Source organism: Camelus bactrianus, chromosome 7 (assembly GCF_048773025.1).
Source record: "Camelus bactrianus isolate YW-2024 breed Bactrian camel chromosome 7, ASM4877302v1, whole genome shotgun sequence".
Taxonomy (NCBI): domain Eukaryota; kingdom Metazoa; phylum Chordata; class Mammalia; order Artiodactyla; family Camelidae; genus Camelus; species Camelus bactrianus.
In genome coordinates, this window is record NC_133545.1 from 10,393,927 (window position 1) to 10,413,206 (window position 19,280).

The 19,280-nt window shown below is 42.1% G+C and overlaps 1 protein-coding gene across 3 annotated transcripts; it reads right to left on the minus strand.

The window, feature by feature from the left end:
* Positions 1–1,410: 1,410 nt before the first annotated feature.
* GSTK1 (glutathione S-transferase kappa 1) lies at positions 1,411–7,192 on the minus strand. 3 transcript variants are annotated; one of them, XM_010956075.3, is made up of 9 exons: positions 7,033–7,192; positions 6,426–6,507; positions 6,097–6,225; positions 5,705–5,805; positions 5,497–5,532; positions 3,791–3,907; positions 3,348–3,441; positions 2,991–3,067; positions 1,411–1,935 (listed from the first exon to the last, which is right to left on the minus strand). In XM_010956075.3, the coding sequence occupies exons 1-8, from the start codon at positions 7,102–7,104 to the stop codon at positions 3,018–3,020; spliced, it is 681 nt and encodes a 226-aa protein (XP_010954377.1). In that variant the 5' UTR covers positions 7,105–7,192; the 3' UTR covers positions 1,411–1,935; positions 2,991–3,017. The 3 variants fall into 3 exon arrangements, with proteins under 3 accessions (XP_010954377.1, XP_010954306.1, XP_010954237.1); XM_010956004.3 differs by lacking the exon at positions 1,411–1,935 and adding an exon at positions 2,164–2,736; XM_010955935.2 differs by lacking the exon at positions 1,411–1,935 and having other exon boundaries at positions 2,795–3,067; positions 7,033–7,191.
* Positions 7,193–19,280: the final 12,088 nt, after the last annotated feature.

The window sequence follows — 19,280 nt, forward strand, 5'->3', positions numbered from 1 at the left end:
TGAGTGCATGTAAAACTGGTGAAACCTGAGTAAGACTGATTTTATCTGTGTAAATTTTCTGGTTGTGTTATTGTAGTAGTTATGCAAGATGTTACCATTGGGGAAACTGGATGAAGGGTACGTGGAATCTCTGTTATGATGCCTGACATTTGTGTTTGAGAGAACATGGACATTTCTGGAAGCACACACAAGACTGGAGAGTGGGAAGGGGAGGACTCTTCACTGCAGACCTTGCTGGGTTTTGTTTTTGTTTTGTTTGTTTCACCACATACATGCAGTGCTTTGCTGTTTTTAATTACTACTTGAGTTTTGGTTCTGTAAAAAAAAATCACTTCTAAGAATTTTACCTAAGAAAGTTGTGTTTTGGAAGCATAACATTTGGTAAGCTTGGAATTTGATTCACAACACAAGGAAGTGGTGCAGTATTGAATTCTGAGCATTGACGTAACTGCAAATTTTGTATTACATTAGAACTGTTGATCAGAAGGGGAGGAGAGGAAGAAACTAAGAGTAAGTATCAAACTGTTTAAATTAGAAGAGTGTTTATTAAAAAAAAATACAGCTGCATTTGGGGGCTTTTCTTTTTCTCACTGTGATGGTTAACTTTATGTATGTGCTACCTTGACTGAGCTAACGGTTACCCAGAGAGCTGATGGAACATAATTTCTGGGTGTTTCTGTGAGGGCGTTTTCAGAAGAGATTAGCATTTGGATCGGTAGACCAAGTAAAGGAGGTGGTTCTCTCCATTGTGGGTTTTCATCATCCAAACCATTGAAGGTTTGACTAGAACAAAAAGGCAGAGGAAGGGAGAATTTGCTCTGCTTGAACTGAGAGCTGTTTTCTCCTTTCTTCAGACATTGGTGCTCCTGGTTCTCAGGCCTTTGGACTCGGACTGGAACCATCCCGCTGGCTTTCCGGGCCTCTAGTCTGCAGATGGCAGGTGGGGCTTCTCAGCCTCCGTAATCATGTGAGCCAACATCTCACAGTAGATCATTCTATATATTTATAAGTATCTTATTGATTCTGTTTCTTTGCAGAACCCTAATACAATCATTTTTGTTCTATATGGCAAAAGTTCAGACATTATAGTCTAGATTATGTGTGTAAGGATTAGCCTAGAAATTGTCTCATGCCTCCAGAGAAGATTAAATTCTGCTATTGGATTAGAAAAATAGGATGAGAGAGTCTTTGGAGGAAGAGCGGCCAGGGCTGGGAAATATGCAATTACTAGAAGAGATTACCCGACGTTAGTTTGGGATAAGATTTAGGATTAAGTTAAGCAACTGATAAATTTAGTAAACAATGAGAAATTTAGACCAATGTACCCAAATGTGAATCCACAATTCTTGTATTTTTTTACTTAAATGTTTTGTTTACCAAAATAATCATTTAAAAAACTATACAAAAAAGTGAACATTTTGATATATTTTATTCCAGGATTAATACATTAATGCCCTCTGTAATGTATTTTTATACATCAAGACATAATTGAGATCATACTGTATCTTTTCATTTTTTTCAAACAATATTGTATCCTAAGATTTCCAAAGTTCTTAAAAGTTCTTCACAAATATGATTTTTGATTGCTATGAAACATTACATCCAGGATGTACCATAACTTAGTCAAAAATTCTCCTTTAGATATTTATGTTATTTGATATAGTGTTAAGATAAGCATCTTTATTCAAAAACTTTGTCTCTATTTATGGTACTCTCAGCATATATGAAAACTTCAATATAATTGAGTATATTTAACTTCAATATATGAGAAGTCCCATTTTGTTTTAAATGGCCCTTGTTTCCTTGTATTTTTATTTTACTGAGCTGTGCATGTCACGCCTCTCCTTTGGAGGAGGGAGTGCTCATTTGGAGATGTCCTTCTGGTATTACTTCCCAGGTGAGCCTGGTCCGGATGATTTGAAATCCTGGGGTACACTGGAATGATGAAAAAGGGGAGAGAGGAGGAAGACAGAAAGTGATGGGGGGACCACAGTGGAAAATGGGGTATGACAGGAGACAGTCAGAGGGAAGCAGCAAAGGGAGGATGGCATCTACTCTTAAGCCCCTTGAATCACTGAAGTCTTCACACCTGGTTCCCAACAGGTGTCCAAAGGTGGTTTCAGCTTCTAAAGAGTATTCTCCAGGAAGTCCAGATACTATGGCAACACAAAGCATTCTGATGATTGCACGGCAGGCACAGATACAGCAGGGACTTTGGATTAATACTTGGAGTGGGGGTGGGAAAGCTATAGGTTTGTGTGGGAGGGGACAGGGGTCATAATAGGCCAGGGAGAGAGGCTGGGGTGTTCTCAGGATCTGCTTTGTGGGTGAGGGGAAGGAACCATGGGCGGATGAGCAACTTCTTCAGGCCATGGCAACTCTGGCCAGTCTCCCTGAGTGGCCTTGTCTTGATTCTGCTGGTCAGAGCAGCTGGATGCCATTTAAACATCTGGATGTGAACTCAGTCATGCTCTGGTTCCCTCCAGCCTTCACTCCCACTGGGCTTCTGGCCCCAGCCCTATCTCTGGCTGGTCAGAAGATAGTGCCCAACAAGTTAGTTACAAAATCCACCTGGCTTAGTCTTCCGTCTTCGACAGAGAGACTTAGGGAGCTTCTGTGGAAGAGAAAGAGGGACTGTTTCCTGCTCCTTCCACATAAGCTGCCCCAAGGTGGGCAGGGGGCTGGGAGTACACAGTGAGCTGTTCTTCTCAAACACCCAGAATGGACAGGCTGTGACTGCAGGAACAAGAACACACAAACATCAGGGAAGACACAGACCCAGAAACACAATGACTAATGTCATTAGGTTTATTTTGTGGAAAGCAGAGTTTGGGGCTCTGGAAAGGCGTTTGTGAGGCACAGAGGAGCAGCCACAAGACTAAAGGCAGAAGATGAATCCCCCAGGGCCATAGGGAAACCTCTGTCTGCTAGGAAATCAGAGTCCCAGGGCCCCACAGTGGAGGCTAAGCAGATGGTCTGCTTTTTTATACCAAGAGTTTTGCATCCTCGGAGCTTCCTTAAAGTCTGGCATTTACAGCTGGAGGCACAGGGCCCATCCACTTCTCTCCTGAATGGAGAAAATCACCGATGTCAAAGGCTGGCCCCACAACCCCCCAGGCGTTTTCTAGGAGAGCTCTGTCTGGCTTCAAAGTATAGAAGGCTTCCTCCTCTCCCATGAGAGAAAGTGACCCCTTCCCATTCTACCTGGAGCACACCTGTGTCTGTAGGCAGCTTCATTGCTGGAGGTGCCTAGAACACTTTAAAATTCTGAATCTATCCTTCTGGGTAACTGATATAATGCAGGTGGGGTAGGGTCAAGGGTTGCTCAACATGAACCCATAACTTACCCAGCAGGTGTGCCAGCAACTCCATCCTATCAGAGCCGAACAGCATGTGTGCTTGGTCATCCAGGTGGGCCACGGTGACGGGTAGCCCAAAGGCCTGGCAAAAGCAGTTACAGGGCAGGGAGGAGGGTGATGGAGTGGGTGTTTATGGGGCTGCCGTTGATGGCTGCAAGTCAATACTGGTCCAAGGTCATAAAAACCAAGCAGCCAGAGGTGTCTGAGGAAAGGCTCAATGGCTTTAAGGAGACTTTTCCGTTTCTAACTCCCAGATTCTCTCTCTTCTCTCGCCATCTCTCTCCCTCCCTTCCTTTCCCTGGGCTCAGGGTGGTTCGGGAGAGCCAGGAAGACTCGTTTGGGAGCAGCTTCTGGACAAGAGTGCGGCGAATCTAGCTGAGATTCCACTCTGTCTCAGAGGTGGGGCTGGGGACACACAGGGAGTTGCTCACCCCATATTTGCAGGCTGCCTCAGTGGTCTCCCTGAGTTGGTCCTTCACCTGTGGTGTTGAGATCCTTTCCAGAAGACCCCGGACTTGTCCGGTGGACATGCCAGCCTTCTCTGCAGCCTGAAGGGATGTGATGTGGTAGGGAACACAACTGTGTCTGCATTAGCCGGGGCAGGGATCAGGAGAAACCTCTGATCTTTTTATTTCCTAACCCAGGTTATTCTGGCAATGCCTTTACCCACCCATGAGTGGAAGTCCATCCTTGCCGAGAGACTATGTTAAGTTTTTTCCCCTCAAAATCTTGAGACTGGTGGAAAGAGCGGGTGGCAAAGAGTCATAGTTGCAGAAATCAACGCCAGACGGCATCTTAAGAGACCAGCTCCCCACCGTCTTCCTTAACAGATGCGGGGCCTGAAGTCCAGTATCTCGGTCAGTGTTAAAGAGCTTGTTGGTAGGAGAGCCAGTGCCAGAATCCGAGTCCCCTGACAGTAAGTCCGGGGTTCTTGCTTTCCTACTTCTCAGAATTCCTGAGTCAAGGGCTGGGCTCTAATTCCCGTAGAATTTCCCGAGGACTTCTGAGCAGGGCACCCAACTGCAGCCACCTGCCTAGCTTCAAGAGAATGTTAAAGGCTTCAGTTTAGGGTTTGTTGGGATCAGTGGTTCTCAACTTTGGCTGCACATCTTAAAGTCTCCTGGAGGAGCTTTTGAAAATCCTAGCTTGAACGTCATCTCCTAGAACAATAACATCGGAATTGCTGGGTAGTGGTGTCTAGGTGCTCCAGGTGATTTTAATATTCAGCCAAGGTTGACAACCACTGCAACCTGACCTCCAGTAATGAGAAACACGGGAAATGTGAAGTCAAGGAGTGCACTCTGACATGACACTGTTTGAGACTTGGCTGCATGAGAGAACTGTGTCCTGACCAAGTATTCAACAGTAGGGGAGCAGCTAAATAAACAATAAACAGAATGGAATGCTATGTAGAAACTCACGATTATACTCTCCAGGAGTTTTAAATGGCACGAAAAATGATTGTTAAATAATTAGGTGAAAAAGCATATACTTTGCAGAAATAAAAACCCTGCAGGATATATTGGGCATGCTTGGTACATTTAACTTTTTTTTTGACTTGTCATTTCATATATGAAATTTGCCTATGCCTCAACTATCTTTTGTAAACTTAAGGGGAAAAAAATATGGTGTTGAATTTCCTGATTTAATCCTGAAGGAAAACTGACTTTTTATACCCCCATCCACGGCCGGCACACATTTTAACATTTGGAGCTATTTCCATTTTTCTCACTCAGGCTTCTGAATAATTCTAGCTTGAGTCAGTTGTCTCTTTTCGTCTTTTTAAAGTCTGTTTTTAAACGCTCTTGCTTTCTACTCTGGATGTGTTGGTGAGGTTTGGGGCCAAGACTTGCCAACCCTTCATCTCTCTTCATCTGCAGATGCCAACATTTATTGTCTCTCCCGCAGACTTCTTTCGTCAAGTACATTCTACCCATGGAGAATTTTGCACTTCCTCTTTCAATCATGAGATATTCTTTTGAGAGTCCTTAGTCCCAACGCTTTAGCACTTGGCCCCTCCAACATTCTTTCTCCTCAAACAACTGACCTGAACCAGCCAATAAAAAAAACTATGTCCTCTCTGCCCCCAAAGGTCAACTGTTCTCAGATTCCCAATGAGAGGAGTGGGGACACTCACGGCCAGGATGCTCTGGGGCTGTGTGATGTCTTCATCCTGGAAAGAAGAGGACACTCAGCACAAGGGGATGGTGAGGTGAGGGGTGTGATGGAGGACAGTAGATCAGTGAACAATAGGGAAGGCTGGACCTGGACTCTGGGACTTAGGGGAGGGTCACTAAGTCATCCAGGGTCCCCTTCCAAGTGGGTTCCCAGGGCCCTGCCCTCACCCGTGACCAGACACGCATCCAAAGCTCCCTGGACACTTTCTCCAGCATCTCCGGTTGTTCCATTTTCAGAGCAGTGAGGAAGCGCATGGCTGTCAAACTTCCTGGAGGGCAGAGGCATTCAGAGGCAGGGCTTCTCTGGCTTGTTTCCCCATGGCAGATCAGCTCTTTCCTGCTTCTGACATCCCCCAGTGCTCCACTGCCCTCAGCCTCCCACTCTAGTTTCTGAGAACTGATTTTTCCTGCTCTTCCTCCCCTTACATCCCCACAACCTGCTCCCTCAACTCTTAGCCTGAGTTTCCCCAAGGTTTGTTTCACTTAATGCAGTCACCCTAGCCCCTCCTTCCTGGCCCTGCAAATCCACTGCTCTCCACTTTATATCCCATTCTCCTCACCTTTTCCAAGGATCACTGAGAAAAAATCCTTAGGAAAGTGGATGGGAACCTGGAGATGCTGTCCCAGGAGCCTAATGTCATTTTTCAAGTATGTAGCTTTGCGGGGAAGCATAGCTGGTGGCTGGTTTCCTGCAAGTGGAAAAGTTGGGCTCACTGGCGAGAGACGACCTAAGGATCTCAGGCCTGGGGGACCCCCTCCTCCGGTTTGGAGCAGAGGGCATATTACTAGCTGCTGCTGCAAATATGAAGACCCAGTAGAAGGCCCTCCCCTGGACCTTTGAGATCAGTCCTCCCTCAAGTCTCTGACCCAAACGCTGCTGCTTTCATACCACTGTCTTTCATGATCCCTGCAATTAAGGTGGGCCGCAGCTGCAGGCTGACGTTCCAGATATTCTTATACCGGCACAGGACCTGCAGGAGTGGAAGCGAAGATGGTTAGTAGGGCTGAAGAAAGGGAAGAGTGTTTCAAAGGAATGATCAGCCAGAGACTAGAAGCGCAGAGTAAGGGTTACAAGGACGCCCTAAATTGTTTGGTTTTAAATGGCAAAACTCACTCCATGCCTAGAATTTGATCCCAGAATATTTCCCCTTAAGGGCTGTTCTTTTGTGTTCTGCACTCCACCCCCGCAAAACTGACATGGGAGAGCTAGAAGGTGGCCGTGCCATGGATTTCTCCTGGATTCTTTGGAGTTCCTTCTCTTCTTCCAAACCACTGTGGAAAACCCCTGTCTAGGATATAAAGGCTCGACGTGGAGCCAACGACCGTATCCTGTTTACTAACAAAGTGACCTTCAGCCCTGGCTGTTCTGCTTGTCCTGAACTGTGTGGTCGGGCAGCGCCAGGAATTTCACGAGACCGCTGCCCCTGCGCCCTACGCACGGCCTTCCCTATGCCCTCGTCCTCCAAGCCTCGGCCGAAGCGGCTCCCCGGCGTCACCTCGAAGGCCAGCCAGGAGTAGGGGGACAGCACATCGTAGAAGAAGTCGAGAGTCCGCGGCAGGGGCCCCATGCTGCCGTGGAGCGACAGCGAAACGCGCGCGGCTCAGGAAGCTCGGCGGCGCGCGTTTCCGGCTGGCGGCGGCCCCGCCCCGATCCCGGGCCTGCCCGGAGGACACGCCCCGTTCCCGGCCGCGCCCCCGCCCTTCCCCGCCCCGTCCCGGCCGCGCCGCCTCCCAAAGAGGCCGCCCCCGGGCAGAGTCCGGCGGCCGCTCCGGGTGCGCGGTGCGGGGGTGATGGGGGCTCCTCTGGGGAGCGGGCGGGTGTGGGGACCCGCGCACCTCGCGATCACCGCCCTGCCCTCAGGTGGCGTCTGCGGCAAAAGGGCGTGGTTTGAGACGGATGCGTGCCTGTCACTTAGCTGTGTGCCTCTAGCAAGCTTGTTGACCTCTCTGAACTCATCCCTCATCCATCATAAAAATAGGCTATACGTAATAACCCTGTCTCATACAGACTTGTGAGGAATGAAAGAGTCCGATTCACGTTACTTATTAGTGTTACTTGGCAGTTGCGAGAACCTTCTGGGACTGGCGCAGTGTAAGAAGTGCCCCCATGATACATACTTTATGTATTTCTCAAGAATTTAGCACAATGTCTGGAATATATTTGATAATCAATACGTATTGTGAGTGAGTGAAGGAGAGAAGACCTTACTGCAACGATCACTGGAGGGGTTATGGGGAATGGTCCGCCCTATTTATCTTTGTAAATACGTCATATTGGCTTGTACTGGGATTATATTTACTTCAAAGAACCAGAATTTTTTAAAGTTCCATTTAATTTTATTGAAATTATTCTTTAATATTACAAATTTTATGAATTGGAAAACAGTAAGTACTCCACTTCTCATTTGTATTCATTGGAAAAGCAACCCTAGGGCATCAGAGTACAAAGACACAGTGTAAGCCTTTACATAGAGTAGAACTTATAAAATGGAATGAGAAATGGTACCATCCTCACCCAGTTGCATGTTAAACTAATTGCTTAACGGTCACCGAAACCAAAAATTTATAGTTTGTTTTTCTCCAATAATATGACTTTAAAAGAATCCAAAAGCTAGTTTAGCTCGGTAGTAAGATTTTATTTTAAAAGTAGATCAACGTTTATTTTTAAAACCTTTATATTTGAAAATAATTTTAGATTTTAGAAGAGTTGCGAAGGAAGTACAAAGAGTTTCTGCATATCCCTCATCCAAGCTCCTCCGAATGTGAAATCTTACATAATCATGGTATAACGATCAAAACTGAGAAATTAACATTGGTACATCACTGTTAACAGGCTTCATTCGGATTTCACCAGTCTTCCCATTGATGTCCTTTTCTGTTCCCAGGAACCAGTCCAGGATACCACACATCATTTAAATGTCTTGTCTCTTTAGTCTCTTCCTATCTATGGAAGTTTCTTGGCTTTCTCTTGTGTTTCATGACCTTGACACTTTTGAAAAGTATCGGGCAAGTATTTTGTTAATTGTCCCTCAGTTTGAGTTTGATGTTTTCTCATGCCTAGTCTGGGGTTATGGATTTTGGGGAAGTATGCCGCAGAGGTGAAGCGCCGTTCCCCTCCACTCCAGCAGGGGTTTCCTGACATCAGCATGACTTATTACCAGTGATGTTAACCTTGATCACTTGCTTGCTGTTGATCACTATTTCCCCCTTTCCATTGTCTATTCTTTGGAAGGGAGTCATTAAGTGGAGCCCACTCTGATGGTAGGGGCAGGGATTGGTAGATTAAACCCACCTCCTCAAGGGAAGAGCATCAAAGAATTTGTGGATATGTTAAAACCATCATAGTAATTAAGACGTATCTGTGGGGAGACACTTTGAGATACTGTGCATGAGTCCCGTTCCTCCTTAAACTTTCATCTACCAGTTTCATCATTTATCAGTGGATCTTGCCTGTAGCAATTATTACTGTGGTGTTCTCAAGGTGATTTTCTATTTTCTTCATTTTTTCTCTACATTTGTTAATTAGAATTATTCTGAAAGGAGAATTTTCCTATTTATTTACTTATTTATTCCTTCAGTCATTTGTTTATATCACTACGGACTCATGGATATTTATTTAAGTCATGGAATGTTAAGCATTGATCTGAGTCTCTACATCCTACCTCCAAATGTCACCATCATCATTATTATTATTAGATTGGGACCTGTTGTGGATGACATGGAGTGGGAACAACAACAAAAAATACGCACACTTCTATGCACAGTTATCTCCACTTTACTAAGAGGAATGTCTAGATACTGTAGACTTGTTGAAAACTAGAAATCGTGGGGTAAGTCAACTATTTAAAGCAGCAAAATTAACTAATAGAGGAACTAAACATGATGTGATCATCGAACTTTGGGGGAGGGTGAGAAGGGGTGGTATATGTAACCTAAATCCTCATCTTTTCACCGATAGGTCAATGATATCGGTGAACATCACTAGAGCTTTGATCATGTGATTTGGAATGACATATTTGAAACCAGAAATGCTTTAAACAGATTGCCTTTTTAAATCAGTCAAACTTGGATTAGTCTATAAATGGTATGGACAGCTGGGAGGTTTAAACAAATGTAATTGGGCCCATAGCTCACACCTTACACAAGGAACATCTCTAGACAGATCAAATATGTAGCTATGTTAAAGAAAGAAACCAATAAAGTACCTGTAGGACTTAAGGAAAAAAGTTACAAAAGGTGGGAGTAAAAACAGCCTTGTTAACCAAAAGCAGAAACCTTAGAAGGAAAGACTTACACATTCAATGACATAAAATTTTTAAAAAATCTGTTTGGAAAATTTCAGTAAGTCAAAAATTAACTGGGAAAAATATTTGGGTTCATTTCACAGTCAAAAAGCTAATTGTCCTAGTGTAGAAAGAGTTAAAAAATCAATAAAGTAAAAGGACAGAAGCCCAATGGAAACATGAGCAAATGATCCAAGCAGAACGTTCGCAGAAGTGGCCAAATAGCTGCTCTCAAACACAAAACCGCTTGTGTACACTTACAAAAATTGTGAGTTAAAATCACACAGTGAAATGTTTTCATCCATCAAGTTGGCAGAGATCAAAAAATTCTGTGACTCCGGGAGTTGGCAGGGATTCATGGAAAGTCACTGTCTCACGTAAGTGGTGGGAGTGTATACCAGTACGACCTCTAAGGAGGGCAGTTTAGCAATATCTTTCTGCGTTAAAAATGCACACACCCTTTGACCTAGCAAGTCCATTTTAAGACTTTACACTTGAAACATGTTTGCCTACATGCAATATGATGTGCTATGAGGTTATTTATTACTGCATTGTTTGTAATAGCCAAAGATTGGAAAACTACCTAAATGTTCATCCATGTGGGACAAACTCAATACAGCAATATTTATAATATTTTCAACTTTAAAAAGAATTTGAAAGCTCTTTATATATTAATATTGGATGATATCCTATCTTCTAGAAAGTAAAAAATAAGATGTAAAACAGTTCATACAATTTGCTATCTTTTTTTTAAGGGTTGAAATATTCCTTAAGTGTGTGGGTATATTTTGATAGATGGAGAGACAAAAAAACTGATAAAACTGGTTGCTTTTGAGGAGAGAAGCTAGATGACTCGGGGCAGGGCAGCAGGGACAGTTTTTGCTATATATAATGTTTAACACTTTTTGATTTTTGGTCCATGTGAGTATACTTTCTACCAACCAAAAAAGAAAAAAAAAAAACACAGGAAGGAAGAACAGAGAGGAAGGAAGGGAGAAAAAGGAAAAAAGGAAGGAAGTTGCCTTTAGGAACTTGTACTGGCTGCAGGTGGGGGTGTTGCAAGGAAAGTTATATATATGATTTATTAGCATTTGTATATTTTACTTTGATTTAAGGAAAATGTCAGTTATGAAGGCAATATAGTGGCACACATGACAGTTTTAAGATATAATATTTGCCAAGATACAGCTAGGTATTTACATCACTGGTTCTCAACGCCTGACCTTTTCCTAAGGATTTGCCAAGGGTTATGTGAAATTCTGTGCGCTAGCTTTTGCACTTAAGAAACCATACAAGATGCAAGAGAGTCAAGTTGACATTATTATGGTTCTAATCTTAGATCTGCTGTGCTGTATTAAAAGAGATAAACCTTGGCAAACCAGGTATTTTAAATATGTTAATAACAAATTTAGTTGGAACAGCTTGCAGTTCATCAGGACATAACCAGTGTGACAACTTCACAGCTGTGAACAGCTCAGATATGTCTCATTATACTCTTCTAAAATATGTACATATTGGACATGTGAACAAAAGCAAAAAAAATGGAAAAAATGAAAATAGCTGTACTGGGGATTCTACATAATTTTTCTCAGTTTCTCAGACTCCTTTCCAGGCTTTGATAATTTTTTTTCCTTTTCTTTTTTTTATAAAAGAGCTTTATTGAGGTAACTGACATACGATAAACTGCACATATTTAAAGTGTAAACTTTGATAAGTTTTGACATATGCAAACACCTGTGAAAAACCATCACCACAATCAAGACAGTGAATGTGCCTGTCACCCCAAAGTTTCCTGTGTCCCTTGGCAATGCCTCCCTCCCATCCCTCCCTGCCCTCCTTCCCCAAGCAACCAGTGACCTGCTCTCTGTCACTAGAGATTAGTTTGCATGAATCGTTTTGTCACTATTAGATTCTTTTTATACATTAAAAATCTTCATGTTCCAAAATAAAGTTTAGAAGCCAGAGCCATTGTTTCCTGTTGTCACAGCTGGGAGTTTGACTCCTGGCTATTAGAGAGGAGCTTTCTTAGGGATTGATTTTACGAGCAATAAAATCACCTGTGGGAGGGACGTGCTGAGAAGGAGAGGAGAGGGAAGGAAACAGTGGGGGTGCTGAGTGAGGGCTGGGCTGTGATGCTGTCTCAACAAAGGCCTCAGCCAGTCCCCATGGAATTCTGAAGCTGAGATGGCCCTTCAGAGTTGCCCCAAGTTGGGTGAGTTGGCTGGGCCTTCACACCCCGCCTCTCCTGAGATGGGGGTCATGGCTGGAAGGGGATCTGTGCTGTGTATCCCAGGACCCCTGATATACTCATTCTGACATTTCTCTCATCCTGGAGACTTCTTTGAAAATAATATTATTAGAGAAACACATTTTAAATTGTGGAAAGGGAAGGGGTGTTGAAATAGTTTTAGAGGGTTTTTTTGTTTGTTTTTTTTATTTTAGAATTTGAAAGGACAATGAGAAAAATTATTAAATTGAGGTCTGAAAAAATGATTCATTTGTTCATAGATTCACATTTTCATTCCACTAGTGCAGGCTTTCTCAACCTCAGCGTTATTGACACATTGGACTGGATGATTCTTTGTTGTGCAGGGGCCGTCCTGTGCATTGTAGGCTGTTTAGCAGCATTTCTGGCCTCTACCCGCTAGATGGCGGTAGCATGCTCCAACCGCCGTTGTGACAATAAGTGAAAGAAAACAAAGGGCAAAAGACTCCCTATTACATGATTCCATTTATATGAAATTTCCAGAGAAGACGGAAGGCAGATCGGTGGTTTCTGCTGGGAGTCGGAGTGGGAGTGGGGATTGACTGAAAATTGGCAGGAGGGAGCTTTTTGAGATAATGGAATTACTAGATGTGTCCTGAGCGGTTAGACTCACCCCATTGATTGGATGTACCACATTTTATTTATCCATTCACCAGTTGATGGGCCTTTGGATTATTTACAGTTGTTGGCCATTATGAACAATGCTGCCATGAATACAAGTCTTGATGTGAACAAATTTTCCTTTCTCTTGGATAGATACCTGGCAGTGGAATGAGTGAGTCTATCAGTAAGGTTATGTTAAACTTTTTAAGAAACAAACTTCTCCACAATGGCTGTCCAGGTACTATTATCACCATGGTTCCTGTTTTATTGTTGGGGAGACTGAGGCATGGAGCAATTCATAAGCTTGCACAAAGTCATAAAACCTGTAAGTGGTGGAGGTGGGAACTGCACCTATGCAATCTGGAGCTGGCCTCTGGGAACTTGCCACTAGACTTTGGTGGCCAGTTCCTGGGTTGGAAATTGTCCTCGGTTTCAAAGAATACACCTTGTCTATTTTCCCTTACCAGATTTTGATTCCAACTTCTAGACAACATGTTATTCAGCTCTGTCCATGGGAACTGAGCCCAAAGGAATGTCTGTGATATCCTTTTCCTTCTTGACTTCCAAGGTCATTCGCTAAGCAAATTTCAGGCCACTTAAGTATTTTTATTTTCGTGTTCCTTCCGTGAGAAAAACGAACAAACCTCATGAGTATTTTGCAGCTGGGATTTGTAAACTCTCCAGTGACCAAGTCTTTTTCTTGGACGAAGAACCGCCTCCTTAGGACAAAATAACACTCTTGTTACTGAGTCAATGTGTGTACCTGGTGGATTTGTTTTTTTTTTTTTTTAATGCAGCAGCTGGTAGCCTACAGTGCAGGTGCCAATGATGGCACGTGGGCCAACTTTCAGCCATTCACGGGTCAGTTGCTCAAAAGACCCTTTGCATCTGACTGGTTATTACTTCTTGATTTTAAAGACCAGCACAGACATCACTCCCTTCTGCTTCCAAAATCTGAAATGGTCACCACTGTCTGCACCCTTTCTTTGCTGAGGATTACAAAAAAAACTCCCCAACATGCTCTAAACAAACCAGTGAGGAGATGCATTTTTATGCCTTTGTGTTAACGAACACAAGGTTGACAATATGCAATTTGGGGGATTGTTCCTAAGGAGATATGAACTCTCTTGAGAGAGGCTTGATCAGAGTTAAGGTTATGGCGTGGTTCTGCCGGGGTCTTAGGGTTCTAATAACAGACTCTTAGGGATGGGTGTTCTCTAGGTGTCACCATTCTGCAAGTGTAACTTGCCCAAAGTCATACAGGCTGTTAAGAGGGACAACTGTGGTCCTAACTCAGATCCCAAATTTTAGACCCCAAACCACTGTGCCTCAAGATTCCTATCCTCCAGAATCCCTTTGTGAACCCGCAGGCTAAGCTCTATGTCTCTCTTCTGGGTTCTCACACGGCCCTCTGCGTTCTCTTACCATGCCCAAGTCACAGCTCACTATGATCATACATACAAATCTCCACCCTTATTTTTCTAATTTTATTTTTCTCCCCCACTCTGGATCCCCTACTCATATTATTATGGATAATAATCACGCCACCATCACTTAGCGAGCACTTACTGACAGGCATTCAGTACTTTTTATTAGCTCTGTTAATCCTCACAAAAACCCCATTGAGTAGCTACTCCTATTATCTCCCACTCTTCAGATGAAGAAATTGGTTAAACAGAGAGGTTAAGAGACTCGCCCAAGGTGACAGAGCCAGCAAGCAGCAGAGCTCGGATATGAACCCAGATGCTCCAGCTCTGGAAACTGTGGGCTTAACTGCCCATTACACACCTTTCCCAGAACCACTGCTGTGGCCAGTGATGTCCATGGACATCCCAAATAAGCATATTACTGTTCTGTGTGTGAGGTGTTTTCCATAAACATAGGAGGTATTGATCTGGTTCTGCTTCTTTGTCTCGACACCCGCTCCATGGGCTGTTTGTATATCTAGCTCACCACTCCTGACTGTCTCATGCTGTCCCGCACTGGGCATCCACTGTACCTTGCTCACCTGCTCTCCTCTCTTGGGGTGCCATCAGCTCCTACGTCCACAAACCACACTGTGGGGAGCATCCTCATCTATGTCCCCTCATGAACTTGTGCTAGAGTTTCTCTTAGGAAGTTCCCCAGGAGTGGGTCTCTGAGTCAAAGCATATGGGAATCTATTATTTCACCACATACTGGCAGATTGCTCTCCAGAATGACGCACCATTTCACACCTCTGCCGGCAGCACCAAGCTTTTCCTTTCTTCACATCCTCGCCAACATTTGGTAATTTTTGGCTATTCTGATGACTGTGAAATAGTATCTTTTTTTTTCTTTTCTCTTGCCCTCTCTTAGTTTTTTTGTTTGTTTGTTTGTTTTCAAATTGAAGAATAGTCAGTTTACAATATTGTGTTAACTTCTGATGTACAGCATAGTGATTTAATTATACATATTAAGTACCTTGGTTTAATTTGGATATTTCTGGTTACAAGTGAGGATGAGCATCTCTCCTGTTGTCAGGTTTTTTTTTTAACTTTTTTTTTTATTGATTTATAATCATTTTACAATGTTGTGTCAAATTCCAGTGTAGAGCACAATTTTTCAGTTATACATGAACATATATATATTCATTGTCACATTTTTTTCTCTGTGAGCTACCATAAGATCTTGTGTATATTTCCCTGTGCTGTACAGTATAATCTTGTTTATCTATTCTACAATTTTGAAATCCCGTCTGTCCCTTCCCACCCCCGGCCCCCCTGGCAACCACAAGTTTGTATTCTATGTCTATGAGTCTATTTCTGTTTTGTATTTATGCTTTGCTTTTTTATTTTTTATTTTTTTAGATTCCACATATTTTTCTTTCTCTTTCTGGCTTACTTCACTTAGAATGACATTCTCCAGGAGCATTCATGTTGCTGCAAATGGCATTATGTTGTCGGGTTTTATGGCTGAGTAGTATTCCATTGTATAAATATACCACCTCTTCTTTATCCAGTCAGCTGTTGATGGACATTTAGGCTGTTTCCATGTCTTGGCTATTGTAAATAGTGCTGCTATGAACATTGGGGTGCAGGTGTCATCCTGAAGTAGGGTTCCTTCTGGATATATACCAAGGAGTGGGATTCCTGGGTCATATGGTAAGTCTATTCCTAGTCTTTTGAGGAATCTCCATACTGTTTTCCAGTGGCTGCACCAAACTGCATTCCTACCAGCAGTGTATGAGGGTTCCCCTTTCTCCACAGCCTCTCCAGCATTTGTCACTTGTGGATTTTTGAATGATGGCCATTCTGACCAGTGTGAGGTGATACCTCATTGTAGTTTTGATTTGCATTTCTCTGATAATTAATGATATGGAGCATTTTTTCATGTGCCTATTGATCATTTGTATGCTTGTTTAGGTCTTTTGCCCATTTTTGGATTGGGTTGTTTGGTTGGTTCTTATTAAGTTGTATGAGCTGCTTATATATTCTGGAGATCAAGCCTTTGACGGTTTCATTTGCAAAAATTTTCTCCCATTCCGTAGGAAGAATCAATATTGTTAAAATGGCCACACTGCCCAAGGCAATCTACAGATTTAATTCAATCCCTATCAAATTACCCAGGACATATTTCACAGAACTCGAACAAATCATAATAAAATTTATATGGAACCATCAAAGACCTAGAACTGCCAAAGCATTGCTGAAGAGAAAGAAAGAGGCTGGAGGAATAACTCTCCCAGACTTCAGACAATCCTGTTGTCCGTTTGAGTCTCCTCTGCACATTTGTGTGTGCGTGAGTGTTTTCCTAGCTAGTGGTCTCCTGCTTCTTTTAGATGTTGTAAATGTCTTCTCCCAGACTGTTATCTGTGCCTTTCATTGAATGAAACTCCAATCAATTTTTGAGCTTTTGGGATCTTGTTTAATAAACCATTCCCTACCCTTTGCTCACAAATTTATCCTATATTTTTTCTGTTAATTAAAAAAATTTGCCTCCCACATTTAGATCTTTTAGCCATTTGGATTTACCTTTGTGTCAAGGAAGAGTAAGGGATCCAACTTTATTTGCCTCCAAACAGTGAGCCTCATTCCCAGCCACTTAATGAATAATCTGTCCTTTGCTGATTTATATGTGGTTCACATTTTATCATATTTTAAGTTCCCATGGATAAATGAATCCATTTTAATGCTCATTTTCCTGTTCTATTAGTTTAACTATAACTTAGTAGTCTGCCTTAATATCTGGTAGATGTTAGTATGCCTTACTATCTAGTAGATGCCTTTATTCTTCTATATAAGTTTTAAAAGTCAGATGTTGAGTTCATTAAAAAAGTTAATATTTTATTCTGAAAAGATCTAGTAGATTTGTTGATAGATAAGTTCCTTGCTTCTATATGATTCTTATTTACCTTTGTATCCTTCCTGCCTGGCACAGTATCTCACATTTACAGTAGCTCAGTAAATATTTATGGAACTGAACTATTATTCAACTGATTTCTGGTCTCCTTTCTGGGCAGGGACATCAGTGATGTGATAATGAAGGTCATGTTTGAATCTACCTTGTCTTCTTTTGAGTGAGAGGAGAGAGATGTGGAGAGCAAATACCAGGGAGCTGACCAACACATTTATGCCAGTTTGAAGGTGACAAACAGACAGTTGTGGCTTTGGTTTGATTTCTTATAATTACTAAACAAGATTAGCAACTCAATTGAAAATAGCTTCTTCATAGAGTTTTAGAGGTGGCTACACTCAAGGGTCAATTCCTCATGGATTTTCAAAGGAATATATGAAGCTTAAACTGGGAGATGAAAGAGGAGAAACATTTTGTCAGTTAATTCCTGTGATGAAATTAATGACTTGGTGAATGCGGAATCGCAGATACCTCTACGGGAAGGGTTTGTGCTTCAGAAATGAGGAGGGTGTCATCTAGTGGCAATAAATCAGTATAACACTATTTGATTTTCTGTCCCAAGTAGTAACAGGAAATGCATTGTGTCTGCAGTAGGCTAGCCACTAGTCTAAGAATTTTGCACATTACAGCAGTAACTCCATGAGACAGAGATATTTATTACTCCTATTTAGAGATGAGGAAATTGAGGCTCAGAGGAGTCAGGTAACTTGCCGAAGGTCACAGAGTGTTGAATGTGTTGAAATCCGGACTGTAAGGCTCTGGAATTGGTGTGTTCAATCTTTTTGCTGTTTTGCCTGAAAGGAAGAGGGTGTGGTGTGTTGGAGTTGGTGCCTACTGGCGAGAGGGTACGGACGGTGTGCCTTTCTTCCCAAGGGCCTATCCAGCGATACCTCATTGGTAGTTTGAATTTCATCATGGTGGGAGTGTTTACACAATGGAAATCAGAAAATTATGCACATCAGGGCTTCTCCCTCCCTCCCTCCCTCCTTTCTCTCTCTCTCCTTTTCCTTCTATCTCTTCTAGGAAGCCAATTTGCCAACACACCCTGGGTAAGAAGGATTGAGAATACAGAGATACAACCCTAAGCTTTCTTTAGGAAAGCTGGAAAAGAAATTTGGAAAGTAATTAAAACCTAGTTTGTGGGGGGAAAAAAGGATAAAGAGATCTTAAGACTTTTCTTCTTGATTTTTGTATGGGAACAAAAACAGGTAGTTTACGACTAATGTGGAACTCCTTAAAATGAGGAAAGGCTTACTAAAGAGTAATGTGAAATTGTTCAACTGCTTTGTAAGAAAAGAAAAGAAAAAAAAATAGTTGCAGGGTCTGTGTTGCAGAGCACACATTAAAAATGGCCAAAGAACAATAATCACTCTAAAAGAGCTATTTCAAGCAATAATTACCTACTCAGGAAATGATGGGGAATTTCTAATGGCTGTTAATGTAAGAATCACTTACCATGTGGCAAGAAAAGCCTGCTGTTTCTCCAAGCTTCAAATGGAAACATTCTTTAACGGGAAAACAATGTCTTAATTCACTCTCTTAAAAATTTTTAAATAGGTTAATAAAATACAAAAAAAAAAAAAGGCCAAAGAGACTGAAGAGTCAGGAAAAACAAGCAGAATTAATTTTAGAGGAACTTAAGCTAAATACAGCAGGACCCACTTACCCACTGTTGAAATGGGGAGAATAGGATTGAAAGAGCTAAAAATCGGAGAACAAACACATTTATGCCAATCAGATCACAGGCTGAGAATGGCCGTGGCATTTAGAGGAAATGACAAAGTTGCTATAATCTCCTACTTTAGAACCCACAAAATCTGTCGAGCTGAAGTTACTAGAAATATTTAAATCATAGAATAACCCTTCTCAAAAGTTTTCAACAGACAGTGCTGGCAAAATGTCGATGGTCCTTGAGGCTGAGATACATAGAGGGTCTTTGTACTGTTTCTCTACTTTTCTGTATGTTGGAAATTTTCTTTATTTTTCTTTTTTTTTAAATTGAAGTATAGTCAGTTTACAATGTTGAGTCCATTTCTGGTGTACAGCATAATAGCTTACACATACATATAAATATGTATATTCATTTTCATATTCTTTTTCATTATAGGTTACTACAAGATATTGAATATAGTTCACTGTGCTCTACAGTATAAACTTATCATTTATCTATTTTATATATAGAAGTTAGGAAATTTTCCATAATTAAAATTTAAAAAGA